Source organism: Mesoplodon bidens (genome assembly GCF_964165515.1).
Source record: "Mesoplodon bidens genome assembly, chromosome: 2".
NCBI classification, from domain to species: Eukaryota; Metazoa; Chordata; class Mammalia; order Artiodactyla; family Ziphiidae; genus Mesoplodon; species Mesoplodon bidens.
In genome coordinates, this window is record NC_138177.1 from 37,954,386 (window position 1) to 37,976,863 (window position 22,478).

At 38.5% G+C, this 22,478-nt stretch overlaps 1 protein-coding gene across 5 annotated transcripts in view; it reads right to left on the minus strand.

Moving 5' to 3' along the window:
• The window catches only part of ACBD6 (acyl-CoA binding domain containing 6), a 227,947-nt gene that overhangs the window by 116,869 nt on the left and 88,600 nt on the right, over positions 1–22,478 (minus strand). For 4 of the 5 annotated variants that reach the window (XR_014014367.1, XM_081223492.1, XM_081223490.1 and 1 more), the window contains one exon: positions 20,106–20,195. The exons of the other annotated variant lie outside the window; for it this stretch is intronic. Coding sequence is in view for 3 of the 4 variants with exons in the window: in XM_081223492.1 (XP_081079618.1) it covers positions 20,106–20,195 (90 nt within the window). In the remaining variant the exon portion in view is untranslated. The remainder of the gene's footprint in view (positions 1–20,105; positions 20,196–22,478) is intronic. 5 annotated transcript variants of the gene reach the window in all.

A 22,478-nucleotide genomic window follows, 5' to 3' on the forward strand; every position in this document is an offset into this window, starting at 1 on the left:
CTGATAGCAAAACCTGATAGGAACACTACAATGAAAGAAAGTTACAGGTCAATCAGTATTCCTTATGGTTACAGATGCAAAAACTCTAAATAAGATATTACCAAACTAAATCCAGCAAGTGAGATTTATTCTAAGAAAGTAAGGCTAGTTTAACAATTAAAAATGGATCACTACCCTGGTGGTGCAGTGGTTAAGAATCCGCCTGCCAATGCAGGGAACACAGGTTCGAGCCCTGGTCCGGGAAGATCCCATATGCCGCGGAGCAACCAAGCTCGCGCACCACAACTACTGAGCCTGAGCTCTACAGCCCACAAGCCACAACTACGGAGCCCGTGTGCCACAACTGCTGAAGCCCACAACAAGAGAAGCCACTGCAATGAGAAGCCCATGGATCACAAAGAAGAGTGTCTCCCACTCGCCGCAAGTAGAGAAAGCCTACGCACAGCAATGAAGACCCAATGCAGCCATAAATAAATAAATAAAATTTAAAAAATGGATCAATCCCAACATCATTCTTTTTTTTTTTTTGCCGTACGTGGGCCTCTCACTGTTGTGGCCTCTCCCGTTGTGGAGCACAGGCTCTGGACGCGCAGGCTCAGCGGCCATAGCTCACGGGCCTAGCCACTCCACGGCATGTGGGATCTTCCCGGACCGGGGCACGAACCTGTGTCCCCTGCATCAGCAGGTGGACTCTCAACCACTGCGCCACCAGGGAAGCCCCCAACATCATTCTTAATGGTGAAAGACTGAATACTTTCCCTATAAGATCAGGAACAAGACAAGGATGTCTGCTCTTGTACTTCTATGCAACATTTTATTGAAGGTTTTAGATAAGGCAAGTAAGCCAGAAAATGAAATAAAAGGCATTCAGATATCTTTATTTGTAGATGACATAATCACGTATATAGAACACCCCCTGCCTCACAACCTATTAGAAATGCGAGTTCAACAAGAATGCAGGATACAAGATCAACACAAAAAAATCAACTGTAATTCCATACACTAACAATTAACAATCAGAAAAGAAATTAAGAAAACAATTCTATTTAAAATAGCAGTAAAAAGAATAAAATACTTAGGAATAAATTTAACAAAAGAAATGTAAGACTTGTGCACTAAAAACTACAAAGCACTGAAAGAAATTAAATAAGATCTAAATGAATGGGGAGACACTTCATGTTCATGAATTAGAAGACTTAAAATCTTAAAATGGCACTACTCTCCAAACTGATCTACAAATTCAATGTAATCCCTATCAAAATCTCAGCTGCCTTTTTTTTTGTGTGTGGAAATGAACAAGTTGATTATAAAATTCAAATGGAAATTCAAGGGACCCAGAATAGCCAAAACAATCTTGGAAAAAAAAAAAAAAGAACAAAGTTGGAGAACTCACACATCTCAGTTTCAAAACTTACTACAAAGCTATAGTAATCAAGACAGTGTGGTACTGGCTTAAGGGTAGAGATATCAATCAATGGAACAGAACTGAAAATCTGGAAATAAACCCTCAAATTTATGGTCAATTGATTTTTGACAAGGGTACTACAACAATTCAATGGGGGAAAGAATAGTCTTTTCAATAAATGATGCTGAAACAACTGGATATCCATATTTAAAAGAATGAAATTAGACTCCTATCTCACATCATACACAATTAATTCAAAATGAATCAAAGACTTAAACATAAGAGATAACACTATAAAGCTATTAGAAGAAAAAGGCTTAATCACTATGATCTCTGATTAGACAACAGTTTCTTAGAAACAACACCAAAAACACAAACAACAAAATTAAAAAATAGATAAATTAGGTTTTATCAAAATTAAAAATTTTTGTGTTTCAAAGGACACTATCAAGCAAGTGAAAAGACAATCCACTGAATGGAAGAAAATATTTATAAATTGTGTATATATATATGTGTGTATATACACAAACACACACATTTTTTTTTTTTGCTGCACCGCATGGCACACAGGGATCCTAGTTCCCCAACTAGGGATCAAACCCCTGCCCCTGCAATGGAAGTGCAGAGTCCTAACCACTGGACCACCAGGGAATTCCCTATAAATCGTATATTTTGTAAGGGACTTACACTCAAAATATGTAACTCTTACAACTCAATAATAAAGAGACAAATAATTCAATTTTTTAAATGGGCATAGGCACTGTTAGTAACTGTTTGCTCTACTTGTTCAAGGTACAGAGACCCTTAAGGAATTAGATGAATCCATGAAACTACCCTAGTCCCTGTTCTTTGAAGGGGGGTGGGGGGTTTCTCTCTTAATGGTGGGTAGGGAATTTAGGGAGGTTTTTTAAAAATGCCAAAAGCAAAATAAAATGTCTGATTCAGTTAGTCTTCATTCATCCCACTACTAATACCATCACCTAAGCAAAGCCTCCAACCTACTCTCTTGTATTCACACCTTTTAGGCATCTGTTGTGACATATTTTCCCTCTGAGGTCACCAATGGTAGTCCTCAAAGCTGATTTCACCCAGGTAACTATCTCAGACAGATGAGAGGATGGTAACATGAGTCACAAATGATGATTTGCCTCAAAAGGCTGGCCCTGAGTCCATTACATCCCTCAACAGATTTTGCTTCTAGAGAACCTTACTGTGCTTCCCATGTCTTTTTTTTCCCCACCCAATTAAAAATAAAATGGCCACAGGATCTGAATAGACATTTACCTAAAGAACATATAAAGGGACTTCCCTGGTGGCACAGTGGTTAACCCGCCTGCCAATGCAGGCGACATGGGTTCAAGCCCTGGTCTGGGAACATCCCACATGCTGCGGAGCAGCTAAGCCCGTGCACCACAACTACTGAGTCTACGCTCGAGAGCTCGCGAGCCACATCTACTGAGCCCATGCACCGCAGAAGCCTGCATGCTCTAGGGACCACGTGCTGCAACTACTGAGCTCGCGTGCTGCAACTACTGAAGCCCATGCTCCGCAACAAGAGAAGCCACTGCAATGAGAAGCCTGCGCACCACAACGAAGAGTAGCCCCTGCTTGCCACAACTAGAGAAAGCCCGCGCACAGCAATGAAGACCCAATGCAGGCAAAAATAAATAAATTAAATAAACAAATTTATAAATAAATTTACAAATAAATAATCATGAATCATATACTATTAAAAAAAGAACATATAAAAATGGTCAGTAAGCACATGAAAAGATGCTCAACATCATTAACCACAGGGGAAATGAAATTCAAAACCACGATGAGATATGCTAGGATGGGTGTAATCAAAAAGACTGATAATAACAAATGTTGACAAGGATGTTGAGAAACTGGAACTCTCATACATCGCTGGTGGGAATGTAAAATGCGGAAGCCTCTTTGAAAAACCATAGCAGTTCCCCAAAAGGTTAAACACAATTATCTTACCACCCAGCAATTCTACTCCTAAGTATATACACAAGAGGAATGGAAATATATGTGTATATGTCCATGTTCAAGATTGTTCACAGGCACTTTATTCAGAGTAGCCTAAAACTGAAGGGGAAAAAAAAAGCCCCTAAAAACTAAATATCCATCAACAGGAGAATGGATATATTGTGGTATATGCATACAATGAAATGTTACACAGCAATACAAATAAAGGAACAAATGAAATACGTAACAACCTGGATGACTCTTACAACTGTTTTACTGAGCATTAATAAGCCTGATCCAAAAGAATATTATTATAATATTCTAAATATCTGAATTTCAAGAAGAGACAGAACTAACTGATGATGATGGAAGTCAGAATATTAGTTACCTCAGAGCGGGGGTGGAAGGATTGATAGTGACAGGAAGTAGCTTATGGAAACAAACCTTCAGGGGGTTCTGGAAGTATTCTAATTTGATACAGATGGCAGTTGCACAGATACACACACACACATATATAACGCATTAGGCTGTATACTTTTTTGTACTATATGTACCTCACTGAATGTATTTTATATCTCAGTATTTTAGATAATTAAAAACTACTCTGTGTGCAATAATGTACCAACTATCTTTAAAATATGTTATATACATGTAAGCAGAAAAAATAAAGGCGAGAAGGAAATGTACTCAAATTTTACAGAGGAGAGGATAAGGGCTTGGGCTTTGGAATCAGAACATGTTCAAGTCTAAACTTTGTCACTTACTAGCTCTATGCCTTCTGTATCTTTATCACGAAAATGCAGATAATAATATACCTACGTTATCGGATTAATGTGATGACTATACATAAGATGCTTGGTACATGGCAAATACTAAAAAACTGTTTTATATCCTACCCCCCCCAACACACACACAATAGAATTACAGATGGTTTTATTTACTGCTTTATATACTTTTCTCTTGCCGCACCCCACCCCCACCCATGATAGAGAACTCTGAATTCAAATCTACAGAGTTTGGAATTCATCCTATAAGCAGGGCAGTCATTAAAGCGTTTTGAACAGGTCAGTGACATAATAAACAGCAGTCTTGGGAAGGCTCTACTGGCAGCAATATGCCCGGTGAACTCAGGGAAGAGTAGACTCGGCCAAAGAACAGTAGGCTAGCCCTGAGGTAGAGGGGCCGCTGTCATCACTTTAAGCCCCACAACACCCTGGAGAAATCTAGAATTCTCATTATCCCCATTCTTTTTTTTAAATATATATTTCCTGCTTATTTCATAAAACTATATCTGCATATAGAACTTCTTCTTTTCAGATTCTTTCATTTCACAATATTCTTTATTAAAACTGAGATATAACTGACATATAACATCATATTGGTTTCAGGTATACAACACAATGATTTGATATCTGTATAAATTACAAAATGATCACTGCAATAAATCTAGTTAAATCTCATGTTTTTTGAAATTTTCTATAACACACAGTCATGAAGGTGTTCAGTGAGAGGGTATGCTGCTCTGTGCCATTATATAAACCGTAAGTTTATGTAATTTATAAATCACAAAGTCCTAAAACATTTCAGTAACACTCAAAATATTCTTCTTTCGAAGTGCTTAACACCCAGGACACAGTGTAGACATCCAACACCACAGATGCTCCCACTTCTCCCCCAACCTCTCTTATTTCCTTAACACTACTTTACAATAAATCTGAGAAGTCTAGCAATAAATCTAGCATTTGGATACTTTTAAATGTGCTTTTAGAGTGGTTTTAATCATTCTCCAGGACTTAAAGATCAAACTTACTCAAGAGGTCTGGTGAGGGTGGGGGTGGGGTGTGTATTTAACCCATATCCTAATCACAAATGTAGTTAAGGACCTAACTTCCAGAGCTGAACTAAAAATCAATACCAAGCAGTGGAAAAGACAAAACTGTGTCCATAATACTGCCAGATAACAAATGAAATCTATAAAGGATCTTTCTCAGAAATAAAATTAAAAGATCCAATTCCATCAGAGTCACAGAATGCAGAAACTGTAGTGCAATAAAAGTATATATGAGATATACTGAAAGGTAAAAATGACAGGAAAACACAGAGTAGACGTTGACATATCTTTAATTACTACTCCGTTTCAGGCTAATGGTAAAAATTAGTCTTCAGATACTTGATAACATCAGCCTCTCTCTGCTGGGTTAGTACCAAGATCTGTAGCCAAGCAAATACTTCTAATAAAATTGATTTTCCTTTTTGGCAACCAATAGGCCAGTCAATAATAATGTTGTTTCAGAAAGACTGGGTCATGAGGGAGATGAACATTTCCTTCCATTTATTATGTTTGTATTGTTTATATTTGAAAAGAGTTTTCAATAAGGAAACCTAAGAAGAAATTACAAGGGGAAAGCTATTCTGAGAGTTAATCTCCAAAAGCCCTCTGATTTGGAAGCATGTTAGCAACCCAAACTGACAAAGCCAAAAGCATTCCCTTAACTGAAGCTAGATCATATGGATTAGGATTGTCAATAATAAAGGAAAATCAAGGCTAGGGGCAACACAGAGTGGTCATATGAAAACAAAGAGGGCAAGGAAAACACTGGCCAGGCATATAGTCCCAACTGATCCATCCTTAAAACCTATGTAGAACTTTTACTTTGCATTAAAGTTTAGTGTTAGGTAAAGAGCATTCTATAAAGCCATGTACAGCAGTTTTTTGTATTGTTTGTCTTATAATAATCAAACAAAGAGAATACAAGAAACCCACAGGCAAAAACTTCAGGCTGAGCCTAAACTGGGGACACTTCCCTCCAAAATACTACCTCCGACAATGCAAACCAAATAAAAATCATGAGTGCACCAATAAGTTTTTGTTTGTTTTTTTAACTTAGTGTTGGTAGTGACTGGGGGAAGTGAGGGTCAGAAAGATGATTTCAAAGTTCACAAAGAAAAATAAACAAGCAAAAATAACAGAGAATATTCCGAATAAGTAATTAAGTAATCTATCCTGCCAGGTATTAAAATATATTTTGAAGCTACAATACTTTAAACAGCATAGCACAAGTACATGAACAGAAAAACAGAGCAATAGAACAGCCCAGAAACACAGTGAAATATGTAGATGAAGTGAGACTATAAAAAGAAGACACTTCAAATCAGTAGAGAAAAGATTATTCAATAAACATTATTGGAACAACTAGCTAATCATCTAGACAAAAGCAAAGCTGGCAACATCTGGACAAAAATAAAATTCCTATTGCATACATGTGACACAAATTAATTCTAGATGGATCACAGAAACCATGAAATGATGAAAGTACTAGAAGAAAAGTTTTAATAATAATTATATCACAAAGAAAAATGCTAATATTCCTTAAAACATCAAAGTTCTGAAACAAGGATAGGAGAAAGAATTATTTAAAGTTAGTCTTTTGCATTTTTTGAGTTTTCTTTCCTTTGTATATATACAAACTACTAAAAAAAAATCAGTGAAATATATATGGCCTAAGGTTGTGAGTTTGACCTATGACTCGAAGCTAGGGAACTGGCCCAAGAAGAATGCACACATGTCTAACAGGGAAAGAAGTATTTATTCTAATAAAATAACAAGGATACCCAAAAGGTTCTGGTAAATGCTTCGGTCTTTTCTGGTTGTCATGATATATTTTTCTAACATTTTGTCAACTTCTTTATAAGCTGATATTCCTTTGTTCAATATTTACTGAGCACTGACTATATATTAGACATACGAGGCACTGGTCATTACAACCATACTCTGGTACCTATGGTGGTGCTGAGGATAGACATGTAAACAGTGAATTACAATACAATGTGACTGCACTGTGGTAGCTCTTTGATGAGCTTAAGAACAGGGAGCTATATAAGTGGGGGTGTCTATCTGGTCAGAGTGAAGGAAGGCTTCCTGGAGGAAATGATGTGTAAACTGAGGCCTAGGAGGGAGAATGAAGGAGACAGAAAACAGTATCTAAGAAGGCCAACAGGAGGACCTTCAAGACAGCAGAGGAGTTAGATGTGGAGATCACCTTCCTCCCCACAAATACATCAAAAATACATCTACATGTGGAACAACTCCTACAGAACACCTACTGAATGTTGGCAGGAGACCTAAGACTTCCCAATAGGCAAGAACTCTCCACGTACCTGGGTAGGGCAAAAGAAAAAAGAAAAAACAGAGACAAAAGAATAGGGATGGGACCTGCACCTCTGGGAGGGAGCTGTGAAGGAGGAAATGCTTCCACACACTAGCAAGCCCCTTCACTGGCGGAGACAGGGAGTGGGTGGGGGGGAAGCTTCGGAGCCACGGAGGAGAGCGCAGCAATAGGGGTACAGAGGGCAAAGCGGAGAGATTCCCGCACAGAGGATTGGTGCTAACCAGCACTCACCATCTTGAGAGGCTTGTCTGCTTGACCCACTGGGGTGGGTGGGGGCTGGGAGCTGAGGCTCGGGCTTCAGAGGTCAGATACCAGGGTGAGGGCTGGGATTGGCTGCGTGAACACAGCCTGAAAGGGGCTGATGCACCACAGCTAGCTGAAAGGGAGTTCGGGAAAAAACTCTGGACCGAACAGGCAAGAGACCATCGTTTCAGGGTGCGCGCGGAGAGGGGATACAGAGCACTGCCTGAATGAGCTTCAGAGACGGGCGCGAGCTGTGGCTATCAGCGTGGACACCAGAGATGGGCATGAAATGCTAAGGCTGCTGCTGCGGCCACCAAGAAGCCAGTGTGCAAGCACAGGTCACTATCCACACCTCCTGGCCTGGGAACTGTGCATCCCGTCATTGCCAGGGTCCCGTGACCCAGGGACAACTTCCCCAGGAGAACACATGGAACACCTCAGGCTGTGGCAATGTCACACCAGCCTCTGCCGCTGCAGGCTCACCCCGTATTCTGTACCCCTCCCTCACCCCAGCCTGAGTGAGCCAGAGCCCCCTAATCAGCTTCTCCTTTAACCCCCGCCTGTCTGGGTGAAGAAGAGACACCCTCAGGTGACCTACACGCAGAGGCGGGGCCAAAACCAAAGCTGAACCCCAGGAGCTGTGCGAACAAAGAAGAGAAAGGGAAATCTCTCCCAGCAGCCTCAGGAGCAGCGGATTACATCTCCACGATCAACTTGATGTACCCTGCATCTGTGGAACACTTGAATAGACAACGATCATCCCAAAATTGAGGCAGTGGACTTTGGGAGCAACTGCAGACTTGGGGTTTGCTGTATGAGACTGACTACTTTCTGATTTATATGTTTATCTTAGTTTAGTTTTTAGTGCTTGTTATCATTGGTGGATTTATTTATTGGTTTGGTTGCTTTCTTTTTTAATTACTTTTTTATTTTAATAATTAAAAAAATTTTTGTTTATTTTAATACCTTTATTTTATTTTATTCTATTTTTTTTCTCCCTTTTCTTCTGAGCCATGTGTCTGACAGGGTCTCAGTGCGCCAGCTGGGTGTCAGGCCTGAGCCTTGGAAGTGGGAGAGCCAAGTTCAGGACACTGGACCACCAGAGACCTCCTGGCCTCATGTAATATCAATCGGTGAGAGCTGTCCCAGAGATCTCCGTCTCAACGCTAAGACCCAGCTCCACTCAACGACCAGCAAGCTCCAGTGCTGGACACCCCATGCCAAACAACTAGCAAGACAGGAACACAACCCCAAACATTAGCAGAGAGGATGCCTAAAATCATAGTAAGTTCACAGACACCCCAAAACACACTACTGGACTCGGTCCTGCCCACCAGAAAGACAAGATCCAGCCTCATCCACCAGAACACAGGCACTAGTCCCCTCCACCAGGAAGCCTACACAATCCACGGAACCAAGCTCACCTACTGGGGGCAGACACAAAAAACAATGGGAACTACGAACCTGCAGCCTGAGAAAAGGAGACCCCCAAACACAGTAAGCTAAGCAAAATGGGAAGACAGAGAAATATGCAGCAGATGAAGGAGCAAGGTAAAAACCCACCACACCAAACAAAACAAGAGGAAACAGGCAGTCTACCTGAAAAAGAATTCAGAGTGATGACAGTAAACATAAACCAAAATCTTGGAAATAGAATGGAGAAAATACAAGAAACGTTTAACAAGGATATAGAAGAACTAAAGAGAAAACAAACAATGATGAACAACACAATAAATGAAACTTAAAGTTCTCTAGAAGGAATCAATAGCAGAATAACTGAGGCAGAAGAACGGATAAGTGACCTTGAAGATGAAATAGTGGAAATAACTACCACAGAGCAAAATAAAGAAAAAAGAATGAAAAGAATTGAGGACAGTCTCAAGATACCTCTGGGACAACATTAAACGCACCAACATTTGAATTATAGGGGTCCCAGAAGAAGAGACAAAGAAAGGGACTGAGAAAATATTTGAAGAGATTATAGTTGAAAACTTCCCTAATATAGGAAAGGAAATAGTCAATCAAGTCGAGGAAGCAGAGAGAGTCCCATACAGGATAAATCCAAGGAGAAACACTCCAAGACACATATTAATCAAACTATCAAAAATTAAATACAAAGAAAAAATATTAAAAGCAGCAAGGGAAAAGCAACAAATGACATACAAGGGAATCCCCATAAGGTTAACAGCTGATCCTTCAGCACAAACTCTGCAAGCCAGAAAGGAGTGGCATGACATATTTAAAGTGATGAAAGGGAAAAACCTACAACCAAGATTACTCTACCCAGCAAGGATCTCACTCAGATTTGACGGAGAAATTAAAACCTTTACAGACAAGTAAAAGCCAGAGAATTCAGCACCACCAAACCAGCTTTACAACAAATGCTAAAGGACCTTCTCTAGGCAGGAAACACAAGAGAAGGAAAGGCCCTACAATAAGAAACCCAAAACAATTAAGAAAATGGTAACAGGAACACACATATTGATAATTACCTTAAATATAAATGGTTTAATGCTCCAACCGAAAGACCCAGACAGGCTGAATGGATACAAAAACAAGACCCGTATATATGCTGTCTACAAGAGACCCACTTCAACCTAGGGACACATACAGACTGAAAGTGAAGGGATGGAAAAAGATATTCCATGCAAATGGAAATCAAAAGAAAGCTGGAGTAGCAATTCTCATATCAGACAAAATAGACTTTAAAATAAAGACTATTACAGGAGACAAAGAAGGACACTAAATAATGATCAAGGGATCAATCCAAGAAAAGAATATAACAGTTGTAAATATTTATGCACCCAACATAGGAGCACCTCAATACATAAGGCAAAAAATGCTAACAGCCATAAAAGGGTAAATCAAGAGTAACACAATAATAGCAGGGACTTTAACACCCCACTTTCACCAATGGACAGATCAACCAAAATGAAAATAAATAAGGAAACACAAGTTTTAAATGACACATTAAAGAAGATGGACCTAACTGATATTTATAGGACATTCCATTAAAAACAACAGAATACACTTTCTTCTTAAGTGCTCATGGAACATTCTCCAGGATAGATCATACCTTGGGTCACAAATCATGCCTTGGTAAATTTAAGAAAATTGAAATTGTATCCAGTATCTTTTCTGACCACAACGTTATGAGCCTAGATATCAGTTACAGAAAAAAGAACTGTTAAAAAAATGCAGGGGCTCCCCTGGTGGCACAGTGGTTGAGAGGCCACCTGCCGACGCAGGGGACATGGGTTCATGTCCCGGTCCGGGAGGATCCCACATGCCGCGCCACGGCTGGGCCCATGGGCCATGGCTGATGAGCCTGTGAGTCCGGAGCCTGTGCTCCACAACGGCAGGGGCTGCAGCAGTGAGAGGCCCGCGTACTGCAAAAAAAAAAAAAAAAAAAAAAAACCCAAAAAAACAAACCACATGGAGGCTAAACAACACACTACTAAATAACCAAGAGATCACTGAAGAAATCAAAGAGGAAATCAAAAAATACCTAGATCAAATGACAATGAGAACACGACGACCCAAAACCTATGGGATGCAACAAAAGCAGTTCTAAGAGGGAAGTTCATAGCAATACAATCCTACTTCAAGAAACAAGAAAAATCTCAAATAAACAACCTAACCTTACACCTAAAGCAATTAGAGAAAGAAGACCAAAAAATCCCCAAAGTTAGCAGAAGGAAAGAAATCATAAAGATCAGATCAGAAATAAATGAAAGAGAAATGTAGGAAATGATAGCAAAGATCAATAAAACTAAAAGCTGGTTCTTTGAGAAGATAAACAAAATTGATAAACCATTAGCCAGATGCATCAAGAGAAAAAGGGAGAAGACAAATCAAAAGAATTAGAAATGAAAAAGGAGAAGTAACAATTGACACTGCAGAATACAAAGGACCATGAGAGATTATCTATATGTCAATAAAATGGACAACCTGGAAGAAATGGACATATTCATAGAAAAGCACAACCTTCCAAGACTTAACCCGGAAGAGATAGAAAATATAAACAGACCAATCACAAGCACTGAAATTGAAACTGTGATTAAAAATCTTCCAACAAACAAAAGCCCAGGACCAGATGGCTTCACAGGAGAATTCTATCAAACATTTACAGAAGAGCTAAGACATATCCTTCTCAAACACTTCCAAAATATAGCAGAGGGAGGAACACTCCCAAATTCCTTCTACGAGGCCACCATCATGCTGATACCAAAACCAGACAAAGATGTTACAAAAAAAGAAAACTACAGGCCAGTATCACTAATGAACATAGATGGAAAAATCCTCAACAAAATAGTAGCAAACAGAATCCAACAGCACATTAAAAGGATCATACACCATGATCAAATGGGGTTTATCCCAGGAATGCAAGGATTCTTGAATATATGCAAATCAATCAATGTGATACACCATATTAACAAACTGAAGAATAAAAACCATATGATAATCTCCATAGATGCAGAAAAAGCTTTCAGAAAAATTCAACACCCATTTATGATAAAAACTCTCCAAAAGTAGGCATAGAGGGAACTTACCTCAACATAATAAAGGCCATATATGACAAACCCACAGCCAACATCGCTCTCAATGGTGAAAAACTGAAACCATTTCCACTCACATCAGGAACAAGACAAGGCTGCCCATTCTCACCACTATTATTCAACATAGTTTTAGAAGTTTTAGCCACAGCAATCAGAGACAAAAAAGAAATAAAAGGAATCCAAATCAGAAAAGAAGTGAAACTGTCACTGTTTGCAGATGACATAATACTATACATAGAGAATCCTAAAGATGCTACCAGAAAACTACTAGAGCTATTCAATGAATTTGGTAAAGTAGCAGGATACAAAATTAATGCACAGAAATCTTTTGCATTCCTATACACTAGCGATGAAAAATCTGAAACTGAAATTAAGGAAACACTCCCACTTACCACTGCAACAAAAAGAATAAAATACCTAGGAATAAACCTACCTAAGCAGACAAAAGACCTGTATGCAGAAAACTATAAGCCACTGATGAAAGAAATTAAAGATGATAGCAACAGATGGAGAGATATATCATGTTCCTGTATTGGAAGAATCAACATTGTGAAAACGACTATACTACCCAAAGCAATCTACAGATTCAATGCAATCCCTATCAATCTACCAATGGCATTTTTCACAGAACTAGAACAAAAAATGTCACAATTTGTATGGAAACATAAAAGACCTCGAATAGCCAAAGCAATATTGAGAAAGAAAAAGGTAGCTGGAGGAATCAGGCTCCCTGGCTTCAGACTATACTACAAAGCTACAGTAATCAAGACAGTATGGTACTGGAACAAAAACAGAAATATAGATCAATGGAACAAGAGAGAAAGCCCAGAGATAAACCCACGCACATATGGTCACCTTATCTTTGATAAAGGAGGCAAAAATATATAATGGAGAAAAGACAGTCTCTTGAATAAGTGGTGCTGGGAAAACTGGACAGCTACATGTAAAAGAATGAAATTAGAACACTCCCTAAAACCATACACAAAAATAAACTCAAAATGGATTAAAGACCTAAATGTAAGGACAGACACTATAAAACTCTTAGAGGAAAACATAGGCAGAACACTCTGTCACATATATCACAGCAAGATCCTTTTTGACCCACCTTCTAGAGAAATGGAAGTAAAAACAAAAACAAATGGGACCTAATGAAACTTAAAAGCTTTCGACAGCAAAGGAAACCATAAACGAGACGAAAAGACAACCCTCAGAATGGGAGAAAATATTTGCCAATGAAGCAACTGACAAAGGATTAATCTCCAAAATATACAAGCAGCTCATGCAGCTCAATATCAGAAAAACAAACAATCCAATGCAAAAATGGGCAGACGACCTAAATAGACATTTCTTCAAAGAAGATATACAGATTGCCAACAAACACATGAAAGGATGCTCAACATCACTAATTATTAGAGAAATGCAAATCAGAACTACAATGAGGTATCACCTCACACCAGTTAGAATGGCCATCATCAAAAAATCTATAAACAATAAATGCTGGAGAGGGTGTGGAGAAAAGGGAACACTCTTGTACTGTTCGTGGGAATGTAAACTGATACAGCCACTATGGAGAACAGTATGGAGGTTCCTTAAAAAACTAAAAACAGAACTACCATATGAACCAGCAATCCCACTAGTGGGCATATACCCTGAGCAAACCATAATTCAAAAAGAGTCATGTACCAAAATGTTCATTGCAGTACTATTTACAATAGCCAGGACAAGGAAGCAACCTAAGTGTCCATTGACAGATGAATGGGTAAAGAAGATGTGGCTTATATATACAATGGAATACTACTCAGCCATAAAAAGAAACGAAATTGAGTTATTTGTAGTGAGGTGGATGGACCTAGAGTCTGTCATACAGAATGAAGTAAGTCAGAAAGAGAAAAACAAATACCGTATGCTAACAGATATATATGGAATCTAAAAAGGTTCTGAAGAACCTAGGGGCAGGACAGGAATAAAGATGGAGACGTAGAAAATAGACTTGAGAACACGGGAAGGGGAAGGATAAGCCAGGACGAAGTGAGAGAGTGGCATGGACATATATACACTACGAAATGTAAAATACATAGCTAGTGGGAAGCAGCCGCATAGCACAGGGAGATCAGGTTGGTGCTTTGTGACCATCTGGAGGGGTGAGATAGGGAGGGTGGGAGGGAGGCTGAAGAGGGAGGGGATATGGGGATATATGTATACATATAGCTGACTCACTTTGTTATACAGCAGAAACTAACACAACAATGTAAAGCAATTACACTCCTATAAAGATGTTCAAAAAAAAAAAAAAGAAGGCCAACAGGTGAGCAGCATGTCAAGTTCTTCAGAACCAGTGGAACTCAGCATACCATAAGCTAGGAGTATCTGAGAAATAAGTGGAGAGGTAAGCAAGGTCCAGATCATGAAGCGTTTTATAGGGCAAATTAAATTTAGATTTTATCTTAGAATAATAAAAGTAAAGAAGAGAACATTTGAAAATTAGCATTTTATTCTTTTTTCCCTAATTTATTTATTTAATTTATTTATTTTCGGCTGTGTTGGGTCTTTGTTGCAGTGTGCGGACTTCTCATTGCAGTGGCTTCTCTACTTGTGGAGCATGGGCTCTAGGCGCACGAGCTTCAGTAGTTGTGGCTCACGGGCTCTAGAGTGCAGGCTCAGTAGTTGTGGCACACAGGCTCAGTTACTCCACGGCATGTGGGATCTTCCCGGACCAGGGCTCAAACCCGTGTCCCCTGCATTGGCGGGCAGATTCTCAACCTCTGCGCCACTAGGGAAGCCCCTGAAAATAAGCATTTTAGAAAGAATCTCCAGATGAAAAGTGGGAAATGTATCGAAGGACATCAAGATTAGAAGCAGGGATATAGTTGAGAGCTGCTGAAATAATTTAATAAGCTTAAACTAGTGTGCTGGCAATGCTGAAATAGAGAAGTGGATAGATTTGAGGTACACTTAGCAGGCAGAACCTACAGGACTTCAGTGGGTGTGAGAATGAGAGAAGAATAAAGGATGAGTCCTGGAGCACTGGGTGGATGCTGATGCCAATTATGGGGGGGCAGGGACGGTGGCTGTTGAGAGATGGTAAGTTCAGTGTTAGACACTGTGCGTTTGAAGTGCCTGAGGGGTGTCCAAGAAATATATGTTGCTGCAGCTACTGGCTGAGAGACAGGTTGGAGATAAAGAGGTCTTCTATTTTGTCTGTGAAATAAGGGAAAATGTGAGGATAAGAAAGACCGTAAGACTTGCCAGTCAAAATTAAAGATGGATACCATGATTTATGGTAATATCCAGGCTGAGTAATTTTTTTTTCTAGCTTTGCCCAGACCCAGAGTGTAGATATATAGAAGGCAGGCAACTGTAATCAGAATTAGCATTTTGCCAGGTGGCTACCACAGCTGAAAAACAGGGAATGGGAATGAAGATGAGGATAATTGCATAAGAGTGGACAAAATGAACTAAAATGGGAGAAGGTAGATCAGTCAAGGGACTCAGGATTTCCATAAAGTCAAATAAGAGATTTAGAGTGAAGTGAATTGGAGAGTATAATTAGAACTGAAAATTTCAGACTTGATGAAAAGTTCAGGGTGAGCCCAGGAGGCCGAGGGGGCTAAAGTGGAATGGATGTATATGCCAACAAATATTATGTAAAGGAAAAGCATTTTATATCTATCTTTAGTATAATTTATACTAAATTAAAAAGCAAACTCCTAGGGCTTCCCTGGTGGTGCAGTGGTTGAGAGTCCGCCTGCCGATGCAGGGGACAAGGGTTTGTGCCCCAGTCCAGGAAGATCCCACATGCCGCGGAGTGGCTGGGCCGGTGAGCCATGGCCCTTGAGCCTGCGCGTCCGGAGCCTGTGCTCCGCAACAGGAGAGGCCACAACAGTGAGAGGCCCACGTACTGAGAAAAAAAAAAGCAAACTCCTAAATAAGACAAGGATGCCCACTTTAACTACTTTTATTCAACATAGTACTAGAAGGTCTAGTCAGAGCAGTTAGGCAAGAAAATGAAATAAAAGGCATCCAAGTTGGAAAGGAAGAAGTAAAATTATCTCTGTTCATAGACAACGTATCTTATATGTAGAGAACCCTTAAGATTCCACAAAAAGCTGTTAGAACTAATAAGCGAATTCAGCAAAGTTGCAGGATAAAAAATCAACACACAAAAATCACTTGCATTGGGCTTCCCTGGTGGCACAGTGGTTGAGGGTCCACCTGCCGATGCGGGGGACACGGGTTCGTGCCCCGGTCCGGGAGGATCCCGCGTGCCACGGAGCGGCTGGGCCCGTGGGCGCTGAGCCTGTGTGTCCGGAGCCTGTGCTCCGCAACGGGAGAGACCACAACAGTGAGACGCCTGCGTACCGCAAAAAGAAAAAATCACTTGCATTTCTAAACACTAACAATGAATAATCAAAAAAAGAAATTTAGAAAATAGTTTCATTTACGATAGTGTCAAAAAAGAATAAAATACTCAGGAATAAACTAAACCAAGGAGGCAAACGTACTGTACACTGAAAATTATAAAACAATGCTGAAAGAAATTAGAGACACAAAAAAAGGCCATTCCATGGATTGGAAGACTTCATTGTTAAGATGACAATACAGGTATCCCTTGCTTTTCAAAAGTCTGCTTTATGCCACTTCACTTTTACTAAAGACCTACATTAGTACCTGTTTTTGCTAACCGAAAGAAATCTGAAGACGATTTTTGCTTTTACAAAAAAAGGCGAAAAGCAAAACCAACGCTCACCCTTTGTTTTGCAGCTGGCTACTGTAGAGGCAGCACGCACCCTGAGCACCAAGAGCGGCACCACCTAGCTCCTTCTCCAGGAACTACAATGTGCATCTCAGCACGAAGCCATCATAACTTTTAACTGTGTGAGCATCTGTGCTTTATCTCAGTTTACTTTGTGCATTCGTTAGCAAGATGTGTCCTAAGGTAATTGCTTCTTTGCTTTACATCATTTTGGCTTACAAAAGGTTTCGTAGGAATGCTTTACTTTCAGAGAGCAGGGGAAACCTGTACTGCCCAAATCGATCTATAGATTTAATGCAACCTCCATCAAAACCCCAATGACTTTTTCGTAGAATTAGAAAAATCCATCCTAAAATTCATATGGAAACTTAAGGGACCCAGAATAGCCAAAACAAGCTGGAAAAAGAAAAACAAGTTGGAAGTCTCACACTTCCTGATTTCAAAAATTACTACAAAGCTACAGTAATCAAACCAGTGTAGTAGTGGCATTAAGACAGACATAGAGACCAATGGAATAGAATAGAGATCCCAAACTCTTGCATATATGGTCAAGTGATTTTTGACAAGGGGTGTCAGGACCATTCAGTGAAGAAAGGACAGCCTTTCAATAAATGGCGCTGGGAAAACTGACTATCCACATGCAAAGAAATGAAGCTGGACCCTTACGTTACCTTTTACTCAAAATGGGTCAAAAAACAAAGCTAAAATTATAAAGCTCTTAAAGAAAACCTGGGAAAAATCTTCATGGCATGACATTTTGCAATGATTTCTTGGATATGACACCAAAAACACAGGCAACAAAAGGAAAAATACATAAGTTGAACTTCATCAAAATTTTAAACTATTGTGCATCAAAGGACACTATTATCAGCAGAGTGAAAGAAAACCCAAAGAATGGGAGAAAATATTTGTAAATCGTGCATCTGATAAGGGGTTGATATCCAGACTGTATAAAGACTTCTTACAGCTTAACAACAAAAAACCCCCAAACAACCCAATTAAAGAATGGGCAAAGGACATCAATAGACATTTCTCCAAAGAAGATATACAAATGACCAAAATTGATTGTTCAACATTAATAATGTTCAACATCATTAATCATTATGGAAGTGAAATTAAAACCACAAGGAGATACCACTTCACACCCACCAGGAGGGCTAATATCAGAAATACAGAAAATAACAAGTGTTGGTAAGGATTTGGAGAAACTGGAACAATTGTGCATTTTTGATGGGAAGGTAGAATGGTGCAGCCACTGTGGAAATGGTATGGTGATTCTTCCAAACATTAAACAAAGAATTACCATATGATCCAGCAATTCCACTTCTGGGTATATACTCAAAAGAAGTGAAAGCAAGGATTCAAACAGACATTTGTTACCCATATTCATAGAAGTATTAATCACAACAGCCAAAAAACGAAAGTCACCTAAGTCTGTAGATGGATATCTGGATAAACAAAATATGGTATATACGTACAATGCAACATTAGTTAGTTTTAAAAAGGAAAGAAATTTTGACACATGCTGCATCAGGGACGAACCTTGAAGATGTCATGCTAAGCGAAATAAGTCAGTCACAAAAGGACAAATATTGTATGATTCTATTTATATGAGGTATCTAGAGTAGTCAAATTCATGAAGAGAGAAAGTAGAATGGTGGCTGCCAGGGGCTGAGGGGGTGGGGTGAGGAATGGGGAGCTAGTTATGAGTACAGAGTTTCAATTGGAGAAGATGAAAAGGTTCTAGAGATGAATGGTGGTGATGGTTGAACACCATAAAAGTAGTTAATGCCACAGAACTGTACACTTAAAATGGTTAAAGTGGTAAATTTTATGTTATATATATTTTGCCACAGTCAAAAAAAAAAGAGAAAAAGAAAGAAAGAAAACTTCAGGGTAAATCTTAATGACCTTGGATTTGGCAAAGGTTTCTTAGGTATGATGCCAAAAGCACAACCAACAAAAGGAAACAGATACACTGGACTTCATCAAAATTAAAAACTTTACGTGCACCAAAGGACACTATTAAGAAAGCGAAAAGACAGCCCACGAAAAGGGAGAAGATATCTGCAAATCATACATCTGATAATGGTCTAATGTCCAGAATATAAAGAATTTTTAGATCTTAAATATAAAAGACAACTCAGTTTAAAAAGGGGTGAAACACTTAAATAGACATTTTTCCAAAGAAAACATATAAACTGTCAACAAGTACATGAAAAGATACTCAACGTCATTAGGGAAATGCAAATCAAATCCATACCATGATGAGATATCACTTCATGCCCACTAGAATGGCTAATGAACAGAAAAATAATGTGTATTGGCAAAGAAGTGGAAAAACTTGAACACCCCTGAATTTCTGGTGGGAATGTAAAATGGTGTAGCTCCTGTGGAAAAGTTTGGAGGTTCCTCAAAAAGTTAAACATCAACTTACCATATAACTTAAATTCCCCTCCTAGGTACAGAACCAAAAGAACTGAAAACAAGTGTTTAAACAAAAACATGTACACAAATTGTTCACCGCAATTATTCACAACTGCCAAAGGGTGGAAACAACCCAACTGCTCATCAACTGATGAACTGATAAAATGTGGTCTATCCAGACAACGGAATATTATTTAGCCACAAAAAGGAATGAAGTACTGTTACATGTTACAACATGGATAATCCTTGAAAATAGGCCAAGTGAAAGAAGCCAGAAACAAAGGCCAAATATTTTATGACTCCATTTATATGAAATATCTAGAAGAGGCAAATCCACTGAGAAAGCAGATTCGTTGTTGCTAAGGTCTGGAGTGAGGGGGAAATAGGGAGTGACCGCTTAATGGGTACAAAGCGTACTCCCGGGGTGATGAAAATGCTGCAGGACAAGACACTAGTGATGGTTGCACATTGTTAAATGCCACTCGACTGTACACTTTAAAATTGTTAAAATGGTAAATTTTATGTGGCTTTTACCCCAATTTTTTTTAAAAAAGCTCCCTTTTCATCACTCTTACCTGACAGTTAATATCGGCCCTATGTTGTAGCAGGACTGTGACTAGTTCCTTATGTCCTCGATCACAAGCCCAATGGAGTAGAGCTCTGCCCTAAAAACACAGAAAAAGATAAATGAATATGTTAATCCAGTTGTGGGACCGTATAAAAGATACAAGGTCTGAAGAAAGACGGAGTAATATGCAAAAATGCAGATGAACTATTCTAAGAATGATGGATATAAAATGTTCTATGGGAAAAGCAGCAGACTGGAAATCAGTAGAAAGTCCTGAGTTCTACTTCTGGAATCTGTTCTGTACTAGCCCAGTGACTTTCTTCAGCTGAACAGTTTCCTCACCCACAGCGTGGGGGTAACACTATCAACAGTAATACCGATAACATGTGTTGAATGAATGAGTTACAAAATAACGCTCTGTAAATTTTAAAGAACTCTATAAAGGTAAGAGATAGTTTTAAATTATGTCCACTTCTGGTGAAAAAAATCCTATGGATAAAAAAAAAAAAAGTACTTAAACCTAGGTAGAGATCATAATCTAAATGCAGTTTATCTAAATTTACTCAAGTTTATTCCTTAAAGTGTAAGAAAATTTAATCACTTTGAAACTAAGCATTTCCCCTTCATATCCCAAATTTACACCCTGAAATATCCCCAAAACGTTAGTAAAGTCTGCTAGTGTTTATCTTCAAATGTTGACTGTGAAAGCCACTTGTAAAACAGAATACATATTAACTGTCAGGAGACAAAAGTACTAAATATGAAACATTAATTTTAACTGTTGTCTACCAAGGATGAACGGTTACTCTCAATGTGTTAATTCTTTTCTCCACTGTCAGAAATCTTAGTTTAGTTAATGAAAGGAGCCTCCTCGGTCCAAGGAATAAACAAATCCCCCAAAGCTAAGGGCTTTTCTGAAGAAATGAGTGATGTATGGCTTAACGCTACTTTTTTCAGGGTGGTAGTGATGTCATTTTTTAAAGAATGGAATGTTTTTCCAAATTAAGTTGAAATCCCTGCTTTATGTCATTTTAGAAAAGATTTAAGCAGATATAAGCTGGGACAAAGATGACTTTAAAGTAAAAAGCACCTTTCAAGAAAGCTTTTCTAAACTCACACACTTCACCTTTCAGACTCTCTTCACATACCTATTAGTTTAACTAATCAAACCAGGAACTATTCTTGAAACAAACAAACAAAAAAAGTCAGACAACTTCTTCCTTACAAACTGTCCTTTTCTTTTTCTTTCATTTGCTCAATTTATTTTTACTTACCTGTGAATATCTGTTTTGCAATAGGCTTACACAAAATCCAAAGAGGAAGGGAAGCAAAAAATTTTAAAACGTGGGCAAATCATTCGCAGTTTATTGTAACAGCAAAACTACTTTGCTCAGAGCCCACTAAAAATTTTTTTAAATGGAGACAATTCTAAAAGCCAAGTAAAACATGTACTGTGGAGTATAGAGTTGCCTATGTTAAATGTTCTCCAGCTCTAATGTGTACTGATTCAGTGTTACTAGAGCACTAATTTCAAAACCCTCTATACGAATAAACAGATATTCTAATTAGACTCTCAGAACTAATACCAATGTATAAAATATTTTATAGTTCAATGTAATTATTTCACAGCTTTTACATTAAAATAATCAAATAAAATGTCAAAGTCTGTATCATTCTTAGTTCTAATTTTAACTGTACATTTTATGGCTATTAAGTTAAATTAGCAAGAATTACTGTATAGTTAAAATGATGTCTGATAGACTTACACAGAGCACCTACCAGAAGTACCTAATAGTTAAGTAAGAAAACATAATATTAATATATCTAGTATTTTTACTACAAGATGTACAGATAATTTCTATTTCTCAACCAGATTCCTGATTTCTCCTTAGGTTTAACCCAATAGGGTTACATCAACTAATGCTAAATTATAAATCCTTAGCTGTTTCAGTGGGAAAGCAGACAAGCAACGCATTTTACTGTTAATGGGGAGTTATATTTTAAATTTCCCATATGTGGTGCCAAAAATTTACTTTAGAGGAAACACCTATGACTGGACCTCAGTGTGATTTTCACTTTGGATATATTTTCTAGAAGGGTGGCACTTGTATAGCAATGTTTTAAGGAGGATGATGTGCTCTCAGACATTTACACTATGCTTTTTAACAGGTTTTCTGACCTGCAATGTAATTAATTTTTGTAACACATTATTTTAATGGTACACTAATTAACCTTGAATTAGAATGAATTCTCTGACAATGACTTTCTGCAGAAGGGCTGAAGACAGCTACATTAAGACCACCTAATGATTAATATTTTTATGCAGCATTAAGAAGTTCAAAAACAAGAGCAGGATTAAACATACTTGTAAATAAGCATA